The sequence below is a fragment of the Loxodonta africana genome, chromosome 12 (genome assembly GCF_030014295.1).
Source record: "Loxodonta africana isolate mLoxAfr1 chromosome 12, mLoxAfr1.hap2, whole genome shotgun sequence".
Taxonomy (NCBI): domain Eukaryota; kingdom Metazoa; phylum Chordata; class Mammalia; order Proboscidea; family Elephantidae; genus Loxodonta; species Loxodonta africana.
Window position 1 is genome coordinate 43,562,188 of NC_087353.1, and position 21,348 is coordinate 43,583,535.

Sequence of the window (21,348 nt, forward strand, 5' to 3'; positions counted from 1 at the left end):
AGATATCACCCTGAAGACTAAGGTGCTCCTGACCCAAGCCATATTTTCAATCACATCATATGCATGTGAAAGCTGGACAACAAATAAGGAAGACAAAAGAAGAACTGACGCCTTTGAATTGTGGTGTTGGTGAGGAATATTGAATATACCATGGACTGCCAAAAGAACAAACAAATCTGTCTTAGAAGAAGTGCGACCAGAATGCTCCTTAGAGGCAAGGATGGTGAGACTGCGTCTTACATACTTTGGACATGTTGTCAAGAGGGATTAGTCCCTGGAGAAGGACATCATGCTTGGCAGAGTACAGGGTCAGCGGAAAAGAGGAAGACCCTCAACGAGGTGGATTGACACAGTGGCTGCAACAATGAGCTCAAGCATAACAACGATTGTAAGGATGGCTCAGGATAGGGCAGTGTTTTGTTCTGTTGTGCATAGGGTCGCTATGAGTAGGAACCGACTCAACGGCACCTAACAACAACAACACCTCAAATGAAAGCAGTTTTCTCAATTCAGACATTTCTTGGAGCTGCAAAGTGGATAAAATAACTAAAGGGGTGTGTAGAGGGCAAGAGATGGGATTACTTATCTTTCACGTAGTTGAATGGACTCTTTCTACCCTTAATGTCAGAGATTTCTGGATTTTTTTTTCTTTCATCTTTCTCCTGCTATCCTTTTTGGGAGTGTATGTCAAAGAAGACCAAGCCATGCAGTGTAAGAGGCTATGAGGGCCACAGCTGCCCTTGGGCCACAATATAGTTCATGGGTATGGCTACTCCCCCTTCCACCCAGCCTGGTGCCTTCAAGTACTTCTATAAGTCCCTCTTGGAGTAGGCAGATAAAAAGGCAAAATCCTTTCAGAGCACAGGGTTGGAGCTTCTGCCTTCCTCTTCCCAGCCTCTCAGGCTTGATTTGCTCATGAGCAGTTTGAGGTAACTGAGTTAGGAGAGCATCCTCTTAAGGGATGATGGTTCTTTCTCCCATATGGCAAAATTAGTATAGAAGATTTCTAAAGGATCGCAGAATAAATGGCCTCCTTTCCCATAGCCAGAACCAGCCTTCCCTGTCCCGCCCCCTTTTCCTTCCTATGCTGGAGGCGAAAGAGGTGAAGCTTGGTGGGCATCAGTACCCATTTCCAAGAGGACATTTGAGAACTGACCTACATACTACCTATGTATGGGTGAAGCCACATGGAAGTCCAGTGATTCCACTGGGGGAAAAAAGTTGAACAATTTAAATGAACAATTTAGCACCTACCAAATCCCTATGGCCCTGGGACCCCAAAACCAGAGAGAGAAAATATGAATGTCTACTAAATCCTCCAGTGGGAACCAATCTCTCCTAGTGCTCAGCACTTTGTATTTTCATTTACTTGACTCTGGGACAAGGTGCTTACTTGTTTGTTTTCTATTTATTTCAGAGGATAAATTTTCAGGAAGATTGGAAGATAATAACCCTGTTTATAGGCTGCAATGACCTCTGTGGTTTCTGCGATGACCCGGTGAGTCTGCAAGGCCCTTAACTCAAGACTCACTCCCAGGAAAGAATCTCCAACAGCCCCAGGAGCAGGGCAGCTGGGCTGGGCCTAGGGTTCATGGTTTGGCCTGAACCCAGCCTGGGATGAATCCTGAGACTGAGAGGGCTTTCACCTCCAGGGAGAGAGTCAATAGGGTAAGCAGGACTGGTTCTGAGACTGAACCTGATTAGGTTTCCTAACAAGGGAGTTTGATATCATTCTAGAAACCAAGATAACAGTCCAATGATCTAGAAAAATATTGTGTAGCTTCAAACAAACAAATAAGCCCGTTGCCCTTATAGGACAGAGTACAACTGCCCCACAGGGTTTCCAAGGAGCGGCTGGTAGATTCAAGCTGCCGATCTTTTGGTTAGCAGACAAATACTTAACCACTGCACCACCAATGATAAGTCAGCTCCAGTCTCCAGCATTCAACAGCCTCTACATCTCCACCTTTGTACTGTCACTTACTTGTAGGCACAAGCATCAGGCAAGGTTCTAAACCAGGTCATGCTGGGCTGATGGGAAGCCCATGATGGAGGCTGCTGCTGTGGGTGTGGCTCTTCTTCCTGGAGCCCCAGAATCTCTGAGCTGGAAGACACCCCACAAGCCATTCTAACCAGTCTCCCACCACGGAAGGGATTCCTTATGTAGAATCCACCTGCTTAATATCGCCAGTGATGGGCAAATCTTTAGTTTGCTCTTTTAGTGTTTCTTTGTGTTGAGCCCAAATCTGCCTCCCAAATTCCACCTCTTCAACCTGTGCTGGGCAAGCCCGTACCCTCTTTTACTCTCAATTCAATTGACTTAAAAAAAAATTTTTATTATTTTTAATAAAACAAACAATAGATGTATTATAATTTTAAGTTAAAATATATTTCATGTAATACATGTAAGAAACGTATCAAAGAACAGAGAAAAAAATCTTTGTAATAGCCATTGTTAACATTTTGATAAACATCTGTTTAACATTTTCTGTGGCTACAGAAAAATTGTTTTAGTTTCTAAAAATAGTATCATTCTGAAAATATTGTTTGGTAACCTGCTTTTTCTTCAATTAGTAATACATTGAGAAGATATCCCCATGATCAATATATATTTTTCTATAAAATAATTTTTAAAGACGGTATCATAGTCCCTAACATAACCAAAAACCAAACCCCATAATATAGATGGGCCATAATTTACTTAGCTATTATTGGGTATTTAGCTCACAGTACTTCAAATTTTGCCTATTTTAAATAACACTATGATTAACATACATCTTTGGGCACATCCATAATTGTTTCTTTAGAATATATTCTAAGAAGTAAGATTTTTAGGCAAAAAGGTATGCCCATTTACCATGACATTTTATCGTGAAAATTTCTAAGCATGTGGAGAAATGGAAACAATTATATAGTAAATACCTATATACCTACTACCTAGATCCTACAATTGTTAACATTTTGCTAACACATATCTATCTATTCATCCATCTTATGTTTTTGTGAGTTTGCACATTTTTAATGCTTTGGATACATTTTTTCAAAGTGTTCCCCAAAAGTTTGTACCCGTATGCCTATTTCCCCACACCCCAACTGACAATGTATGCTTTCTTTTTAGCAGTTGCCAATCTTGGCTGCTAACCAAAAAGGTCATAGCTCAAAGCCACCAGCCACACCTTGGAAATCCCATGGGGCAGTTCTACTCTGTCCTATAGGGTCGCTATGAGTCAGAATTGACTCGATGGCAATGGGTTTGGTTTTGGTTTTGGATTTAATCTGTTAGATGAAAAACTGCATCTCATTTTTAAAATTCGCGTTTATTTGATTACTAGATAGGAATAAACTTTGATCTCCCTCTGCTCAATACTCATTGAATTTCTTCTTTTGTTAACTTCTCTGTCATGGCTATTGGCCAGTTTCCTTTGAAATAGTCATCTTTTTCCTACTGCTTTTTTAAAACCTCTATCTTAAGCATACAAACCCTTTATCAAATATGTTGCCTATTTTGTTGTTTGCTTTTTAAGTTTGTTTTCAGATAAACAGAACATTTTTCATTTCTAGTACCTTTTGCTAAGTGTGAATATATGCCAGGCACTGTGCTAGGTGCCAAGCAGTGACAAGTGAAACATAGGCCCTATTCTCAAGGACCTCACACTGTCAGTGGAGGAAGACACAGACAGTTCACCATAACACAGTGGGAAAAACATCACAATGTGATTCTAGTGATGCACACAGAAAAGAGATCAAAAGTTAAAATTGCCATGGAAATTTTGGGACAATGGCGGGGATGGGGAGGGCGGTCATCATACAGCATGAGGCTTTCCAACTAGAACTTGAAAATGAATACTTTTGTCATGCAGAAAGGGAACCAGCAGAGCCAAATCTGGGAAGTAGTGAGTCTTGCTGTGGCCTTTGGGCAACTGCCTAGAGGGGTGACCCTGTCCCCCAGCCCTCTTGTGGCCCACTTTCCCAGCCTCAGAGTCACCAGGGTCAGGAGTTTTCAAGTTGTAAGTGGTGCAGCTTTGATCAGTTTAGTATATCAGGGTCTGGGTTAGATTTCTTTCAGAGAAAGAACATTTAAAAACAAGTGTTGAGATCAGGAGAAACAATGGTTAAAATGTGTTTATGCTACTTGGGTAGTACGGGGTGTCACAGGACCCCACTTCCCTTCCTGTTATCTCTGTAGGTGATTTGGTTACAGTGTGTATCCCCAGACACTTGAGGCCCTAAGGAAAAGAGGTCAGGCCATAGGGCCAGAGACTGCTCAAGCTGCAAGCGATTTTAGAGGTCATTTGGTCCAATACTCCCATTTTAGAGAGGCTCAGAGAGGTGATGTGACTTAGCTAAGGCTCTACAGATAGTTGTCATGATGTGGACCCAGAGCTTTCTGTAACTCTGTACAGAAGAAGGGGTGGATCTCTGAGGATCACAACCATGACAAGCCCCGGCCTGTGGGGGTGATATGGAGGCTGGGGCCCCCAAAGACACCCCTGTGTCTCACTGTTGCCCACTCTGGCTGAAATACAGGAAGTTGGGGACCCAAGAAAGGATGTGGCCCTGGTCTGTAGGGAGATCTGGTGATAAACATGTTAAAGAGACCCCTCCTCTTCCTACAGGTTCGCTATTCTCCCCAGAACTTCACCGGCAACATTGGGAAGGCCCTGGACATCCTCCACGCTGAGGTACACAGCCTAGGCTGCACAGCCTCTGAGCAGCTCAGCTACAGCTTCCTTCATCTTGGGCCCCAGATCCAGCCTGGAGGCAGCTCTGACTTCCTGCTGAGACCTCCTGCCAGGGTACCCTTACCTGAAGACCAGCACAGACCAGCACTGCCTGTCATAGAATCAATGGAGGGATGGGGTGTGGGTGGAGCCAGGCTGAAGGCTATAGACCTGTTAGACCAGTAGGAGGAGCAGGCCCCATACCCAGGTAAGAGACTGGAGCTGTGCAGCCTGGGTCCTCTTGGGGACTCATTTTGCCTTTCCTCAGGTTCCTCGGGCTTTTGTGAACCTGGTGTTGGTGCTAGAGATCATTGGCCTGAGGGAGCTGTTCCAGGAGGAGAAAGTCAGCTGCCCAAGACTGATCCTCAGGTGAGAGGGGAGCTTCTTTACCTGATTCCCAAATGGGTGTGGGGTCCTTAGCAGAAACTTACTCTGATTAGTGAGAAAACCCTAGGGTAGAGTGTGAGAAGTGCTAAAACCACCCCATTTTCTAACCTGAGAAGGCCTAATGGAGTAGGCATCCCACGGCTTTTGTGACCCCAGGATGGACCTCAGCTACCTGCCCTCAGGGTGTGCATTTAGAACCCCAGCCCTGCTTCTGTTGTCCTAGCAGCCTCCTAAAACCTTTGAGTCTCAGAGAGAAAGGAATGTAGTCATCCAACGCGGACAGGCCTCAGGGAGTGCCCAAACCTCTGCTTGGACATGCTTTTGAGTGTGTCTGGAACTTCTTTCCCCTCTGGGCAGCCACCTCCTGGACAGAGGGACCTCTGACTGGTGTGGGTGCTCATGCTGGGCATTCACAAAGCTAGAGTCACAGCCACCTACTAGAGGAGTGGGTGGTCAAATTAGAATCAGCAAGGCCCAGAGGACAGTGTCTTCCCCAGAGAAGAGAGAGCTCTGGTCCTGGGAAGACCTCTGAGAGGCCTTCTTCATCCCTCAGGCTTCAGAGCCAAACAAAGATGGCTTCCTCCAATGTTACACATCTGTCACCCTCAGAAAAAAGATATCCTTCTAACCTAAGCGTGAAAATTTCCCACATGCCTTCCTGCAGGTCCTCCTCTAGACCTTTAGCCCAGGTCCTGGTCCTGTGTCCCTGAGTTAATGGTGCCCTGCCCCATGCCGCCACCTGGCTCTGTAGCTCCATAGGGGCCTTCACTATAGCCCTGAGCACATCTCATGGTCATTCTTGAGCTTCGCTCCCCCACAGGCTGTGAACTCGGGGTCTGAGTCACTGCTAGCACAGTGTAGGCATTCAGAAGCTGGTTACTGAACGACTGAATGAATAATTCACAAAGGCCAGGCTTGCTCTTGGAAATTAAGCAGTATCTTGGCTGCTCGCTTGAAGATACATGCCAAAGCTCACCTGGGGGCCCAGGCTGCACAGGGAAGGCCTCGGGAGGCCGGAGCAGAGGGAAGAAGTCCTGGATGACATGTGCCCATTGCCACAGCTGGTGTCAGGTGCACTGTTTTCAACTACTGACTCACACCCTGGCTCCCACTGTCTCCAGTCGTTGGGCCACACAGGGAGCTCAGCATATTCATTCAGGTTCAGAGCTGTACTGAAGGAGTCTGTCACCACCGAGCACTGCAGGACTTTTTAGACTATTAAAACTAAAGGTTTAGGGTAAGCGTTTGCCAGGTTTGTTCTTAGAACTGCAATGGCCAAACCGCTAAATGTCAGGGTGAGGTGGACTCAGGGTCACCCTGGCGTGCCACCTGTCCTGTGCCTGCCCTCCCCTACCCTTCCAGTGTTCTGTGTCTCAGGGGCTGTGCTTCCCTCCGCAGTGCTAAGTCTACAGCGAGCCATGCACATTGTCCCCCAGGATCAAAAGCCCAGATTTGTAAAATGGCCTGCAGTCAGAGTTGCAGACAGGACCAAAGTTTCATACAGAGGTTAAGAACTCAGAAAGGCCCATAAGCAGCACAAACGGTTTACGCTCAACTGTGAATCTAAAGGGTATTGTGGAAGAAAAGCCCTGACATCCTACTTCCATAAAGATCACAGCCATGAAAACCCCATGAAGTAGTTCTACTCCGTAACACATGAGGTTGCCATGAGTTAGAACTGACTCGACAGCAACTGACAACAACAACTCAGGTGCAGAGCTAGACGGACTTGAGTTCAAGTCCTAGCTTCCACACTCAGCATTCATGTGGCCTTGAGAAAGTTGCTTAACCACTAGGAGCCTCAGTTTTCTCATCTATAAAATGGGAGAATGGCTGTGAGAACTGAACAGGTTAATGCCTATAAAGCTCTTAGCACAGTGCTTGGCGTAGTAAACATTAAATATATGTTAGCCTTTATTATTGTTATTATTGTCATCACGACTGTTATTTAAAAGGAGGTGTACCTCATCTGCACAGCATTGTCCTTGCACAGCCGTAAGGTAACTCAATTCCATGAAAGTCACTTCTGTAGATGTCGAAAGACCTAACTACTACATTTTCAAGAGCAAATCCAGGTCCAGGAAATTTCTTTAGCTTTATTGGTACAGTCTACAGGTTAGCCAGCCAGATCCCCCATTAGCACAGATTTCTGATTCCTCCAAGCAAAAAGAAGAATATTCTGAGTCTCAAGCCAGCGCTTCTGTGTCATGCATTTGGAGCTATGATTTTGGTGGGCTGGGGCATCTCTGGTTTGGTCTGCAGGTCTCTGTGCCCCTGTGTCCTGAAGTTTGATGACAACTCAACAGAACTTGCCAGCCTCATCGAAATGAATAAAAAGTATCAGGTAAGCTGAGGCTTACACAGGAGCTACGATGTGATTTGATTGCTCTATTTAGAAAATGAGTAAATGCTCAGGTAATTTTGACTGGCTGGGTGTGCAACTACCACTGACTACTGTGCTGATATAGACACCCATGAGGCAGCAGGGGCTGTGGTCAAATATTCAAACACGGAGACAAGTGACCGAACAACTCACTGAACTCAGTGCCCTGGCCGCTGCGTGAAAACAAGTGTTTCCACTTGCCTGCGGAGGAATGTGCTGTCCTGGGAAGGAATTTCAGACTGGGTCTGACCAGATCCAAACCCTGACTGATGGTGTGACTTAGACAAGTAAGCTAAGAAAGCTCTCTGGGCTTCAGACTCCTGGATGTGAGACTAAGGCTGAGACAGCGCCCTCCCGAGGGCATCGCCAGGATGCACAAAGCAGCAGGCACACAGAGGATGCCCTCCCCTTCATGGGAATGGGTGTCACAGGAAGCACAGGGGGAGGATCAGCAGATGGTCTCCAGACATCTCACAGTGATCCATTTTAGTCTCATCAAGTCATTTACCAGAATAGCTGACTCCCTTAACTATCTTGACTTTGCCCTCAAGTGATCATCCAGTCACTTGAGAGGACAGTGGTAGGTCTCCCAACCTTTCCGGAGTATACTGAAAACAGCTTCCAGAGTTGGACCCATCCTTCAAGCCCATGGACTCCTGGGACTAGAACCACTTCCCTGCAAACTCTTTTGGTGGCAGCCACACCTGCCAGGTAGATCAGGGGCTCAGAGAAATGAACTTCTGTATATCATTCTCTGACACCATTGCCCGGCCCTCTGGCTGCCTCCCCAACTGTACTTCCTTCTTCTGTGAGCAGCCACCTGTGTCTCCGTTAACCACACCTGCACCAGGAGAGAGAAGGCAGCTGAGGTTATAGCCATGAGAGTACCCATTTCAGCTGGGGCTCTTAGGTGTAAGCACTAAAAGCTTATGCAATTTCAAGCTAACTTAAGTAGGTTTGTTTATTAGGTAGCCCATAGAATCTCTGGAAAAGCTAGAGAGCTAGGGTCAGAGGCCAAGTTACCAGGAATCATGGAATTCTAGTGGGCAGTCCACTAGGAATCAAAATCATGCCAAAGAACTAGTCCAGTGAAGACATCACAGACACTTCAGATTGCTGGCACTGGCTACCCAGGCCTTCACTGTCACTGCTGCTTCTAGGAATTGGAGGTAGCTGCCACCTCAGCAAAATGGATTCTGTGCTGCCCCTCCATCTTTCTGTCACTAGCTTCCAGCCCCAAAGACTGAGACTGGGGCTGCCATTTGGGAAAGCCTTGGCCGTGTGCCCATACCTTAGGTGCAAGCAGGCCGGGAAAGCAAAATTTGTCTTTTTCAGCTTTTATAGTGGGAAGGGAAACCCTGGTTGCATAGTGGTTAAGTGCCATGGCTGCTAACAAAAAGGTCAGCAGTTCAAATCCACCAGGTGCTCCTTGAAAACTCTACGGGGTGGTTCTACTCTGTTCTATGGGGTCATTATGAGTTGGAATTGGCAATGGGCTTTTTGGGGTTTCTTTAGTGGGAATCAAGGAGCCCTGATGGTGCAATGGTTAAACACATGGGTGCTAACCAAGAGGTTGGCAGTTCAAACCCACCCAGAAGATTTGCAGGAGAAAAGACCCAGCAATCTGCTCCTGTAAAGATTGCAACCTGGAAAACTCTATGGGGCAGCTTTACTTTGCCATATGGGGTTGCTATGAGTCAGAATTGACTCTGGCACCTAATATCAACAATGTGGTGGGAAGCAGGCTCTTCCTCTCATACAGTGGGGTTTACAAACATAGGAAGTGGGTTCAGGTGCTAGTTAGTCAAAGAGAATGAGAAATAGTCACCAAAACTGCCTTCACGGCCTTTCTAAATTGGCCAGCTGTTGGCAGGTCCCCATGGAGACCCTTGGTCTAGTGTCCTGGAAATGCTCACAGCTCAGCCATGTTTGGTCACCGTGCCCTCTCTCAGGATCATCTCACTTCTTACCTCCTGCAAGCACTATTGTTCTCATCGCTCTCCCTGGTGATGAGCATCGCTATTAATAACCACGGTCATTTACTGAGTACTTACTGTGTGCCAGGCGCTCACACACTATTTCTTTTAATTCTCAAAAGCTGTATGGTTCCACTCACTGTGAGCTATGGCTGATCCCCAAAGTAACCGCTAGCATTGGAAGGGGCTCAAGAGATGGTCCTGGCATTGTCGAACATCCTCACTTACAGATGAGGGAACAAGGGTCAGAGAGAGAACGTGGCTTTTGCTAGAAGTCACTCAGCTAGTTAGTGGTATCGTAGCTTTCTCCCTCCTGAGATCACTCCCTCTCCTTCCCCTATCAAGCTTTATGCCTTACTAAGACTCTGCCTGTACCTGGAGGAGACTGCCCAAGAGCTTAGAGGTGAGAGGTCTCTGGCATAGGGGCTTTCTTGCTGCGTGGCCTCGGGAAAAGAGTGTGGTGTTCCCTGAAGTGACCACACTGACGTTCTAGGGTGCATGAGCCTGACTTTCTTCTCCAGCCAGGCTCCTGGCCCCAAATGGTGGAAACCCTGGTGAGTCATGAAATGGCAGAGCCTGGCAGGAGCCAGAGCCAGAACTGGGGTAACTGGTCTTCCTGGAACTGAGCCCAAGGGGAAGCTATGGTGATAACAGCTCTATTACCTCCTGGAGAGATCTGAGAGGCTCAAATCTCTCCAGGCACATACACATGCATACATGTGAGCTCACAGGCGCACACACGCATGCACACAGGAGCGCAGGCACACATACCATGCACAAGCAATATAAATATGCATTCAGTGTTGTTGATTCACCTTTGATTAATCAATTGGAGGACAGAAATAAATGTGAGGATTATTGTCTTAGTTATCTAGTGCATCGATAACAGAAATGCCACCAGTGGACGGCTTGAATGAACAGAAATTTATTTACTATTTCTGTTGAGTTGATTCTGACTCATAGCGATGCTACAGGATGGGGTGGAACTGCCCCATAGTGTTTCCAAGGAGTGGCTGGTGGATTCAAACTGTCAAACTTTTGGTTAGCAGCCATAGCTCTTAACCACTATGCCACCAGCGCTCCCTCACAGCCCAGGAGGCTAGAAATCTGAGTTTAGAGTGCTGGCTGTACAGGAAGGGCTCTCTCTGTGGGCTCTGGGGAAAGGTCCTTGTCTTTTTTCAGCTTCTGTCCCTTGGTAGTCATGGTGATGTTCATGTGGCATGGCATCTGTCTTCCCCCATCTCTGCTTGCTTACTGCCTTGTTTAATCTGCTCTTTCATATTTTAAAAGAGATTAATTTAAGACACATTAACAAAGCAAACTCATTCCCACATGGGATTATAACCACAGGTATAGGGGTTAGGATTTACAACACATACTTTGGGAGGACACAATTCAATCCATAACTATTATCTGTAATGTCATTTAACCAAATAATCTCCCTCCCCAAGTCTTTAATAGGAATAGTTTTAAAAGAGAGCAAGCTGTTAGATTTAGGCTCTTCCTTACTTTCCTGTTTACACAAAAAACCCGTTTACACAGCTGGTGTTAAATATATGCAATTGAAGCCGGTGCCAAGGGGTAGAAGTCGATCTAGGATCTGAGAAAATAATTAGTTGGCTCCTGATCAGTTGAGGTGTTGCTGAAGATTAACCTCACCAAAGGTCAGACTCTGGAATTCTGTGGTTGAGAAAGAGAGTACACAAAGGTGAAGCAGACACAAGACCCCATTTTCACTCACAAATCGTCAGAGTCTTGGGGCTCTGCAGCTGCTGCACTCGCCTCTGTAAATTCCTCTGTATTCCCATCTTTGTATCTGTTCCCTGACCCTGTCTCTTTTCTTCCCCCAGGAGGGAACCTACCAACTGGTTGAGAGTGGGAGATACGACACCAGGGAAGATTTTACAGTGGTTGTGCAGCCATTCTTTGAAAAAGTGGACATACCAAAGACCCTGGTAAAGAAAGAAAACACCATGGATAAGGGGGATTCACAGAGTCCACAGTTGTTTCTGAACGTCATTTGTGTTGAATGATGCCTCCGTAACACCACCCCTTTTCTGCCCTGTGACTAGGAGGGGTTGCCTGACAGCTCTTTCTTCGCTCCTGACTGCTTCCATTTCAGCAGCAAGTCTCACGCCCGTGCAGCCAGTGCCCTGTGGCACAACATGGTAAGATGGCTGAGGCTGGAAAGCCCTGGGGGACCTAGGGCCTGTGAGCCTGAAGGTGCCCCCCACAGCAGTGACAGCAAGCCCCACTTCCTTTGTCCCTCCCTCCGTGCCCCACCCTGGCCTGCACCCTGACCTTTCAGTTCCTGCCACCTCTTTCTCACTCCCCACCTTCCTGCTTCTTGGTTTAGCTGGAACCCGTTGGCCAGAAGACAACAGAGCATAATTTTGAAAACAACATCCATATCACATGTCCAGACCAGGTAGAGTGAAAAGCATGCCCTCACGGTGCATCTATCTGAAGCAGCTTCTCCAGGTTTTGGCTGTCTTTAAGGCTCCTCAGTTCATTTCCTCCCAGGTTCTCACCCCCAGCCCAGCTCTGACCACCCACCTACACCGTCTCGTTGGTCTGCAAGGGATAACAGCCTCAGTGACCAAGAGGCCCTGGAGCACTCCTCATTCTCTCCACATGGCAGGGAGCCCTGGCACATGTCCGAGCTGGACGCAGCTCTTTCAGGCCAGGGAGGGGAACGTGGCAGCAACATCCAGCTCAGGATGTTGACAGGGTACCCTGTCTTCATATAGCCTCTGCCTCCCTAGCAGTATGGAAGAGTGAGAAACAGAGACCTAGAATAATATCTTGTTGGATGGGGGGCAGTAAGGGAGAGGAGGAGTTAGGGGTTATAAGTTGGAAGCCAGAGCTAGGAATGTAGACATTAACCAGGAAGGCGAAGCAGAACAAGACCCTATTTTCACTCACAAATTGTCAGATTCTTGGAGCTCGGAAGCTGCTGCCCTCACCTCTATAATTTCCTCCGTAGTCCCAGAGGATCCCCAGGCCCAACACTGCTAACCACTGTGCTGGGGCTTGCGTGGGGCAAGGGCAGTGAGAGACCAGGCTGGGGAGCGGGGCCATGGGCTTCATCAGCAGAAAGTGTTGTACTGGTTGGTTGGTGGGATGGGGCTGGGTGGAGAACTGGAGGTGACACACCTGTCCCCAGTCAGCAGGATGAGGGAAAAGGGAAGACATACATGTTCCTGGGGAGCCCCCAATAGGCTCCGGTTGCCAAGGGAGTCCAGAGTGCATCCTGGAGGGAGCCCACAGCAGTCAGCTTGAGCAGCCTGGCAGGAGGCACCAAGCTTGGGGATGCGGGGCAGGGGAGGCTGAGAGTGTTCAGGCCAAGGTCAGCACTTATTGAAGGCTGAAAAGCAGGAGAGCAGTGCAGGAAGCAAGCTAGATTTGCTGCCATTGGCTCACCTCCCTCTTTTCACAGGTCTGGCCGTTTCTGAGCACATACAAGAATGTACAGGTATTGTATGTGGCTTCCTTTAGGCTCACCAGAGAATGTGGTGGCCAGCCCTGGGCAGGAATGGCCCAGTAGGGTGGGAATGGCCCAGTTGGGCAGGAATGGCCCAACAGGGCAGGGTGGGAGAGTGGGCAAGAGTTCCTGATGGACCAGCCGAAGGGGGCTTCCTGCTCTTTTGTAAAGGCCTATCATGGCTTGGACACCCTGGTTGCATAGTGGTTAACTGCTAATCAAAAGGTCGGCAGTTCAAATCCACCAAGCACCCCTTGGAAACCCTGTAGTGCAGTTCTACTCTATCCTATAAGGTTGCTATGAGTCGGAATCAACTAGATGACAATGGGTTTTGTTTTTTGTTTTTGTTTTTTTATCATGGCTTGGGCTACTGGAGACAGTGTGGAGTAAACCCCATTGATAGAGCCTGGATAGGAGTCCAGCCAATCAAATCACAGCTTCATCAAAGACATAAGTGAAGACAACTCTCCTCTTTATAAAGCTGGGAGTGTTGGTGAAGAAACAGGGGCTGATACTGTCAAAGTCTTGCTTCTTGCACTGGATGATGGATGGGTCTGAACTAGATCCAACTTCAACCTGGCTGATATCCAAAATCACCCAGGGAACTTTCTGAAAATGCCCTTCTAGTTCCTTCCCCAGGGATAAAACCAAAAAACCCATTACATTGGGTCGATTCTGACTCATAGTGACCCTACAGGACAGAGTAGAACCGGCCCATAGGTTTCCAAGGAGTGCCTGGTGGATTTGAACTGCCGACCTTTGGTTAGCACTTAACCACTAAGCCACCAGGGTTTTCCCAGGGGTAGGGCCCAGGAATCTGTATTTTTCAAGCTGCCTGGGTGAGTCTGTTGCTCAGCCAGCCTCTCTGGTTCCTTTCTACCCTGAGATTCTGGGTTTGATTCTATGCCCTTAGGGTCATGGAAGCTGGCTTCTGTGCAGGGACAGAGCTCCTTCTGCCTCACCCCCCACCTCAGGTAAGCTGCCTATGACACACCAGAACCCAGGGGCCATTTCACGAGGGTTTAGATGCCAACAAGTTCTTTGACAAGACTTTTAATATGCAAATTATGTTACATTTATGACTTGTACTTGCTTCCTGTCTGGGGTGGTTGCCTGGGACAAACTCCGCTCTGCCCTGTGGCCGTATCATGCCTGTAGGCCCCCAGATGGTCAGAGCCAGGAGCTGTGTGCTACCCTCCTACTTCCTCCTGTTAGAGGCAGCACAAGCTGGAGGCACCACAGGAGCCCCCCCTTCATTTGTGGCAGAGCCCTGCAGTGTGGCCTCTCTGAACCGCAGAGGTCCCAAGACGAAGCTAGCTCAGCGAGCTGCTTTTGTGGCCCAGGCTCTGCAATCACAGTTCTGAACCATGCCTGCCAGCAGGGCCTAGAAATCCCCTTGACTCTTCAGAGGAGACTTGGGGTTGGGAGAAGGTACGACATGATTATCCCTCAGATTCTTGGTGGAAATCCAGAACCCAGCTCTGACCAGCTACACACCAGGCCCTGTACTTCACCTCAGCCAGTTCTGTACCCACCTGGCTCCTACACTCAGCCCCAGCTGGCAACCAGCATGACTACTAGGCACCAAAGTGGTGGGACCCCATTCTGCCCTCTCTACTGAGGGGAAGCCCCCTTTTCTTTCTCTCTAGTTACCTTTTCTCCCCAGGCCCCTCCTCCTTTTCATGAAGGCCTGGATCAGTTGATTGGGAAACTGTCTTCATACAACCACTGGCTCCCAGCACCATGGATGCTCACTCCTGCATGACCCAAAAACACATGCAGGCCGTGTTTCTGTTCTTGCACCAACAAGAAGTACTCGACTCTGCATCTTCCTTCCCACAACTCAAGAGTGTCCTCTTGTCTTTCCAGTACATGCCCTGAGACCCGCAGATATTCAAGTTGTGGCTGCTCTGGGGGATTCTCTGACTGTAAGGACTCTTGGGCTCTGGTCTGTATGGGTGGCTGGGCTGGGTCCCCTGGTCTGCCTGTTCTGATGGGAGGAATAAACAAGGTGTCGGTGGACAAGCAGCCCCATCTAAATGGCCTCTGAGGCCTTGACCCCTCCCCTAGAGTTTACGAGCAGGTCTTCTAGATTGCCTTCTGCCACTAAGAAAGGATGATCTCTCCTGTCATCTTTAAAATAATAATGTTTTGGTCAGACATATAAAATGGGGAGAAGCTAAAGCTAAGTAACTTCCCTACCATAATTAGTCCTTTGTAGTTATTGATGAATTCTTAAGGGTCAAGTGCCTAAGGATGCTCTCTCTCCAGCATAGCTTTTTTTTTTTTTTTTTTAAGTGTAGTATTAAGTGATTTTTCAAAGTTAATAGCAAACAATTTTTTCTGGGGGGCCCTGCTAAGGTGCTGGGAACTGTGCTAAGAAATGTGCATGCATTATCTCTCCTAAAAACAAAACAAAAAAAAACACACACATTGCCATCCCGTTGATTCTGACTTATAACGACCCTATAGGACAAAGTAGAACTGCCCCACAGGGTCTCTTCTAACTGCTGACCTTTTGGTTAGCAGCCAAACACTTTTCTCTCTCCTAGCCTACTCAAAAACCCAAAAAGCGCCCTAACGTAGATACCGCTAGCCCCATTTTGCAGGTGAGGAAATTGATGATTAGGCAGGCCTGGGCTGTCCTGCATTGAGTAAGGAGGCAGCTGAGACTCAGGCAAGTGAAGGGACTGGCCTGAAGGCACATAGCTGGGGAGGGGTATCCACAGAAGGCAAACCCGGCCCTCAGACTCTGGACCAGGGCTTGGTCATGCCAGCGATGAGTGCATCCTCTTGGGAAGACACAGTCTCCCTCTTCTGACTTGCTGATTTTCCCATGGATCTTGGTATATTTTTAAAGGCTGGCAATGGAATTGGCTCCAAACCAGAAGACCTTCCTGATGTCGCCACACAGTATCGGGGACTGTCGTATAGGTAATGTTAACCTTTGACGTTCCACTGCATCCTCCTCTGCCATGCTCATCCACAGAGTTTGAGGGGGAGGGTGTGCCCTCTGTAAAAGCCTGAATACCAAAGAGCAAGGACTGGGTCTGGAAGGGGCTTCCAGACGAAAAACATGTATTTCTGCCAGACATGAAATTTAGTTGGGGAAGGGGGGATATTTTACTCCTGATAATCTTTTTTTTTTTTTTAAATTATGCAGGGAAAGTAAACCAGGGTTCTTATCAGACTCCTGGGTCAACAAATCCAACACAAAATGCACCTAAAAAGCACCAAATCTCTGAGCTTTCAGCTGCCCGCTGCGTGTGTATGTTCACATGTGGATGTCCTTACTGCTATTTACTGTCTAGCTGTACTTATTCATGTCATTCTGTGCTCACAACTCTGTCTTTACATACACATGCCCACCTGTCCAGAGAACCTCTGAAATCTACCACATACTTCAGGAGGAAGTAAAGTCACAGTCAATCAGCATTGCTGAGCCCATCCTGCCTGCAGCCACAGTGCTAGGTATTGAGGCGGGTGGGAGAGGGGAATATGTGGAAAGAACAGGCAAATCCTGGTGCTCAGTTGGCAAGTGCTGTTTAAAAACAAAAGATACCCCAGTGCTGCAGGAATATAGAAGAGGGAGTAGCCACCCGTACCAGCAGAGATGGAAGGCTTCACAAAGAAGGTGGTACCTCAGTTATGTCTCGAAAGACTAGCAATTAGGTGGAAAGAATGAGAGGACATTCCAGACAGAAGTGGAAAATTTCAGGATGTGTGAGGTGAGGGGGTTGGGTGTAGGTATTCTTGAGTTTCTTTCTTTCCTAATAAAGATCATGTTTATGTGTGCCTCAAAGTAATTGGTGGTTGGCTCTGAATCCATGTTACTTAGGAAAACAACTAGAAGAAAGCTAACCACAAGAGGGCACAGCGCTAATGGGAGGTTGAGTGCTTGCCTCTTCCCTTTTCTTTAAAGTTAATTCAAATAAAATACTATCCCCACAAGAAGTGAGAGGAAGCAACATGGGGCTGTTCAGGACTGTGATAATTCTCGGGCCAAACCCAAGGAGAGTTACATAGATGAGGGTTTGCTGGGTGGGAAAGAGGTGACATCACTCAGCCTCTAGTAATCAGAGGGTCCAGGGGGTCCTTGGCATGAGGTCATCACCCTGCTGAGAGCTGAGGTAAATGGCTCCTCCATCCTCCATGATCTCCCAAATTGCTGGCTATCCTCAGCCAGGTAGGTGGTCTCTAAAAGGCTGCCTTGGAACAAAACAGAGCCTTGCTCCACACCACTCTGGCCCAAACATTACTGAGGCTGTAAGGAAAAAGAAAAATCAGAGGAAGAGAAAGAAACCAGAGCTTATTACAATTTAAAAAAAAAAAAAAAACACAAGGTTGCACGGCAGCTGCATTTAGTCTCAGCAACAAAAGCAATGACCTCACAGTATAGTGTGGGAAAATGGAAAAGAAAGTAGACGAGCCACACAGCAGATGACTGATAAGCTACAAATGGTGGAGCCTTCTGGGGAAGTAAGATGTGCCCGGCTCTGCACACAGTACAAGTAGATGGGTTCCTGGGACCCAGGTGTAAACAGGCCGTCTTCTGCTACAAGTTTCTCTCTGTAGCAACTGCAAACTTCAATTGCTGTTTCCTTCTGCAAATAAGGTCTATGTTTGAACCTTCTGGTTCTAACCCCAAACCCTAATGTTCAATAGCTGCTGTCCCTTTAAACGTTTTATTTGTCCTCTGTGTTACAAATACCCGTCCCAAGATCTGCACGTATTATAGATGAAGCTCCAAATCAGCATCTGAGAGGCCTTTTGACATTTGATAGAACACGTAGATTAACATTTCTCAAAGTGTGTTCCATGGAACACTAGCCCCATCCATGTTCCTAAACAAAAAAAACCAAACCCAGTGCCGTCGAGTCAATTCCGACTCATAGCAACCCTATAGGACAGAGTAGAACTGCCCCATGTTCCTGAGGAGGGGAAAATCCTTTGTATTTGTTTGAGAAACACCATCAATTAAATTCCACTTCTGGGGAATTCGCAATGCATATTAGCACTACAAAGGCTCTGAGAAGCCCTGCAATGAAGAAATCTATTTAAATTCATTTAATCCAGTATTCCCTTTAATTCCAGAACTCTTTCTTTTTGCATAATACCTATTAATATTCCCTGGGAATAGTGATGTAGTAGACTTATCTGAGAATAGAAATTTTCTGAAGCTGTTAAATCTTCTAGATTGGAAATACCAGGTAATTAATGACTCCAAGTAAAAGAATGGTGTGAAGAATGGTATTTGAGCCTTTTCCCCCAAGGAAAGTAGAGGGAGTGGACCTCAAGGAGTTGGACAGGGGAGAATTCTTGGGGGAGTGGGGAAGCTTGTGGGCAGGACCTGCAGAGGGAGGCTTGGTTGTGAATATTTCCAAGGCCCCTTGCTCTGTGAGAATCCTAAACCACTGAAAGGTCACAGCTTTGGCTAACTTAACACTGTGGCAGGTCTTTAGACCATTGTGTTTCCTTCCATTGAAATACCTTTTCTTGTTTGAGACCATTCAAAGGACCAAAATAAAATTTACTTACCAAAAAATACCTTTCTTTGTTTTTTTGTTTTTTGAACAGTTTCTACATGTACAATTTAGTGACATTGGTTATATTCTTTGAGTCGAGCAACCATCTTCACCCTCCTTTGAGTCAGAATTGACTCGATGCCACCGGGTTTGTTTTGGGTATTTTTTTTTTCTGAGTTGTTCCTCCTCATTAACATAAACTCACTGCCCCCCTGCAAGCTTCCCACCCAATCCTTCAAGTTGTTGCTGTCAATTTATCACATGTAGATAGTTCTTAAAAGAGCATAATGCTTAAGGCAGACCTTTTTCACTGATCCAAAAAAAACCAACCCAGTGCGGTCAAGTCAATTCCGACTCATAGCTACCCTATAGGACAGAGTAGAACTGCCCCATAGAGTTTCCAAGGAGCGCCTGGCGGATTTGAACTGCCGACCCTTTGGTTAGCAGCTGTAGCACTTAACCACTACGCCACCAAAGGTTTGGAAACCTTTTTCACTAGTTAATCTAAACTATTCTTTGGTTTTAAGATGACATCAGGGGATATTTTTGGTCCAAGGTTTAAAGATTATCTCAGGGCAATAATTTCAGGAATTCATCTGCTCTCCATGGCTCCAGAAAGTCTACAGTCCATGAGAATTTGTAATTCTATTCTGCATTTTCCCTCTTTTGGTCAGGATTCTTCTGTGGAATCTTTGATCAAAATGTTCAGTAATGGTAGCCAGGCACCATCCAGTTCTTCTGGTCTCATGGCAAAGGAGGCAGTTGTTCATGGAGGTAATTAGCCACACATTCCATGTGCTCCTTCTATTCCTGACTCTCCTTCTTTCTCTATTACTCCAAATGAATAGGGACCAATTTTTGTGCCTTGGATGTCCACTAGCAAGCTTTTAAAACCCCAGACACTAAATAACAAACTAGAAGGTAGAACAGAAGCACTAAACATGAAATTAGGTCAATTAACCGGAATGTCTAATGAAACCATGACTCTAAACCTCCAAACCAAGGAACCATGAATGTTTGGTTGTAAATAAGCAGCATTAGCAGCTATTCTTTTTGTTGTTGTTGTTGTAAGTATACCCATCAAACAACTTTTGACAGTTCAGCTTTTTATAGGTATACAACTTATTGACAGCAATTACAATAAAAGGCTGTGAAACCCTACCTTTAATCAATGTGATTTTTCTGTCACCATTAACTCCCCTTTTTCCCCTCCCTCCTGCCCCTACTAACCACTAATAAACTTTGGTCTCTGTACATTTGCCTTTTCTTGTCTTTTTATATAAGTGAGGTCATACAATATTTGTCCTGTGTGGTTAGCTAGTTTCACTCAGCATAATGTCTTCAAGTTCCATCCATACTGTAGTATGTGTTAAGACTTCATTTCTCCTACTGGCTAAGTAGTATTCCACTGTATATATGTATCACATTTTGTTTATCACCTGTTGAGGGGCTTTAGTTGTTTCCACCTTTTGGCTATTGTAAATGCTGTTTCCACAATGGCTATACCATTTGGCATTCTCAACAGCAATGGTTAAGTTTTCCAATTTCCCCACATTCTTACCAACATTTATTATTTTCTTTTTTTTTTTAGTCTTAGCCACCACATGTTTGTCAGTTTGTTGTACTGTGGTGGCTGGCATGTTGCTGTGATACTGGAAGCTTTGACACCAGTATTTCAAATACTAGCAGTGTCACTGTTGGTGGACACGTTTCAGCTGAGCTTCCAGACTAAGACAAACTAGGAAGAAGGACATGACAGTCTACTTCTCAAAAAATTGGTTGTGAAAACCTTATAAATAGCAGTGGAACATTGTCTGATATAGTGCCAAAAGATGAGCCCCTCAGGTTGAAAAGCACTCAAAATTCAACTGGGGAAGAGCTGTCTTCTCAAAGTGGGGTTGACCTTAATGATATGGATGGAGTCAAGCTTTCGGGACCTTCATTTGCTGATGTGGCACTCCTCATAATGAGAAGAAACAGCTGCAAACATCCATTAATAATTGGAATGTGGAATGTACAACATATGAATCTATGAAAATTATAAGTTGTAAAAAATGAGATGGAATGAATAAACATCGATATACTAGGCATTAGTGAGCTGAAATGGACTGGTATTGGCCATTTTGAATCAGAAAATCATATAGTCTACTATGCTGGGAATGACAAAGAAGAATCATGTGGCATTCATTGTCAAAAAGAACATTCCAAGATCTATCCTGAATTACAACACTGTCAGTGATAGAATAATATCCATACACCTACAAGGAAGACCAGTTAATACGACAATTATTCAAATAAACACACCAACCACTAAGGCCAAAGATGAAGAAATTGAAAATTTTTACCAAATTCTGCAGTATGAAATTGATCAAACACGCAGTCAGGATGCATTGACAATTACTGGTAATTGGAATCCAAAAGCTGGAAACAAAGAAGAAGGATTGGTAGTTGGAAAGCATGGCCTTGGTGATAGAAACAACACTGGAGATGGCATGATAGAATTTTACAAGACCAATGACTTCTTCATCACAAATACCTTTTTTCACCAACATAAATGATGACTATACACATGAACCTCACCAGACACAGTAATCAAATTGACTACATCTGTGGAAAGAGACAATGGAAAAGCTCAATATCATCAGTCAGAACAAGGCCAGGGGACAAATTTTGCTCAAGATCACTCAAAAGCAGTTGCAGCAGTACAGGGAACTGCCAGAAATTCGAACCAGATTCAGAAGAGGACATGGAATAAGGGATATCACTACCAATGTCAGGTGGGTCCTGGCTGAAAGCAGAAAATACCAGAAATATGTTTACCTGTGTTTTATTGACTATGCAAAGGCATTTGACTATGTGAATCATAACAAAT

At 46.0% G+C, this 21,348-nt stretch overlaps 1 protein-coding gene across 1 annotated transcript in view; it reads left to right on the plus strand.

Moving 5' to 3' along the window:
• PLB1 (phospholipase B1) overlaps positions 1-21,348 on the plus strand; it is a 111,653-nt gene that overhangs the window by 26,454 nt on the left and 63,851 nt on the right. The window contains exons 9-19 of the mRNA XM_064295174.1: positions 1,418-1,498; positions 4,617-4,682; positions 4,990-5,090; positions 7,371-7,452; positions 11,318-11,422; positions 11,540-11,635; positions 11,824-11,895; positions 12,907-12,942; positions 13,865-13,925; positions 14,821-14,879; positions 15,812-15,885. Of these exons, the coding sequence (XP_064151244.1) occupies positions 1,418-1,498; positions 4,617-4,682; positions 4,990-5,090; positions 7,371-7,452; positions 11,318-11,422; positions 11,540-11,635; positions 11,824-11,895; positions 12,907-12,942; positions 13,865-13,925; positions 14,821-14,879; positions 15,812-15,885 (833 nt within the window). The remainder of the gene's footprint in view (positions 1-1,417; positions 1,499-4,616; positions 4,683-4,989; positions 5,091-7,370; positions 7,453-11,317; positions 11,423-11,539; positions 11,636-11,823; positions 11,896-12,906; positions 12,943-13,864; positions 13,926-14,820; positions 14,880-15,811; positions 15,886-21,348) is intronic.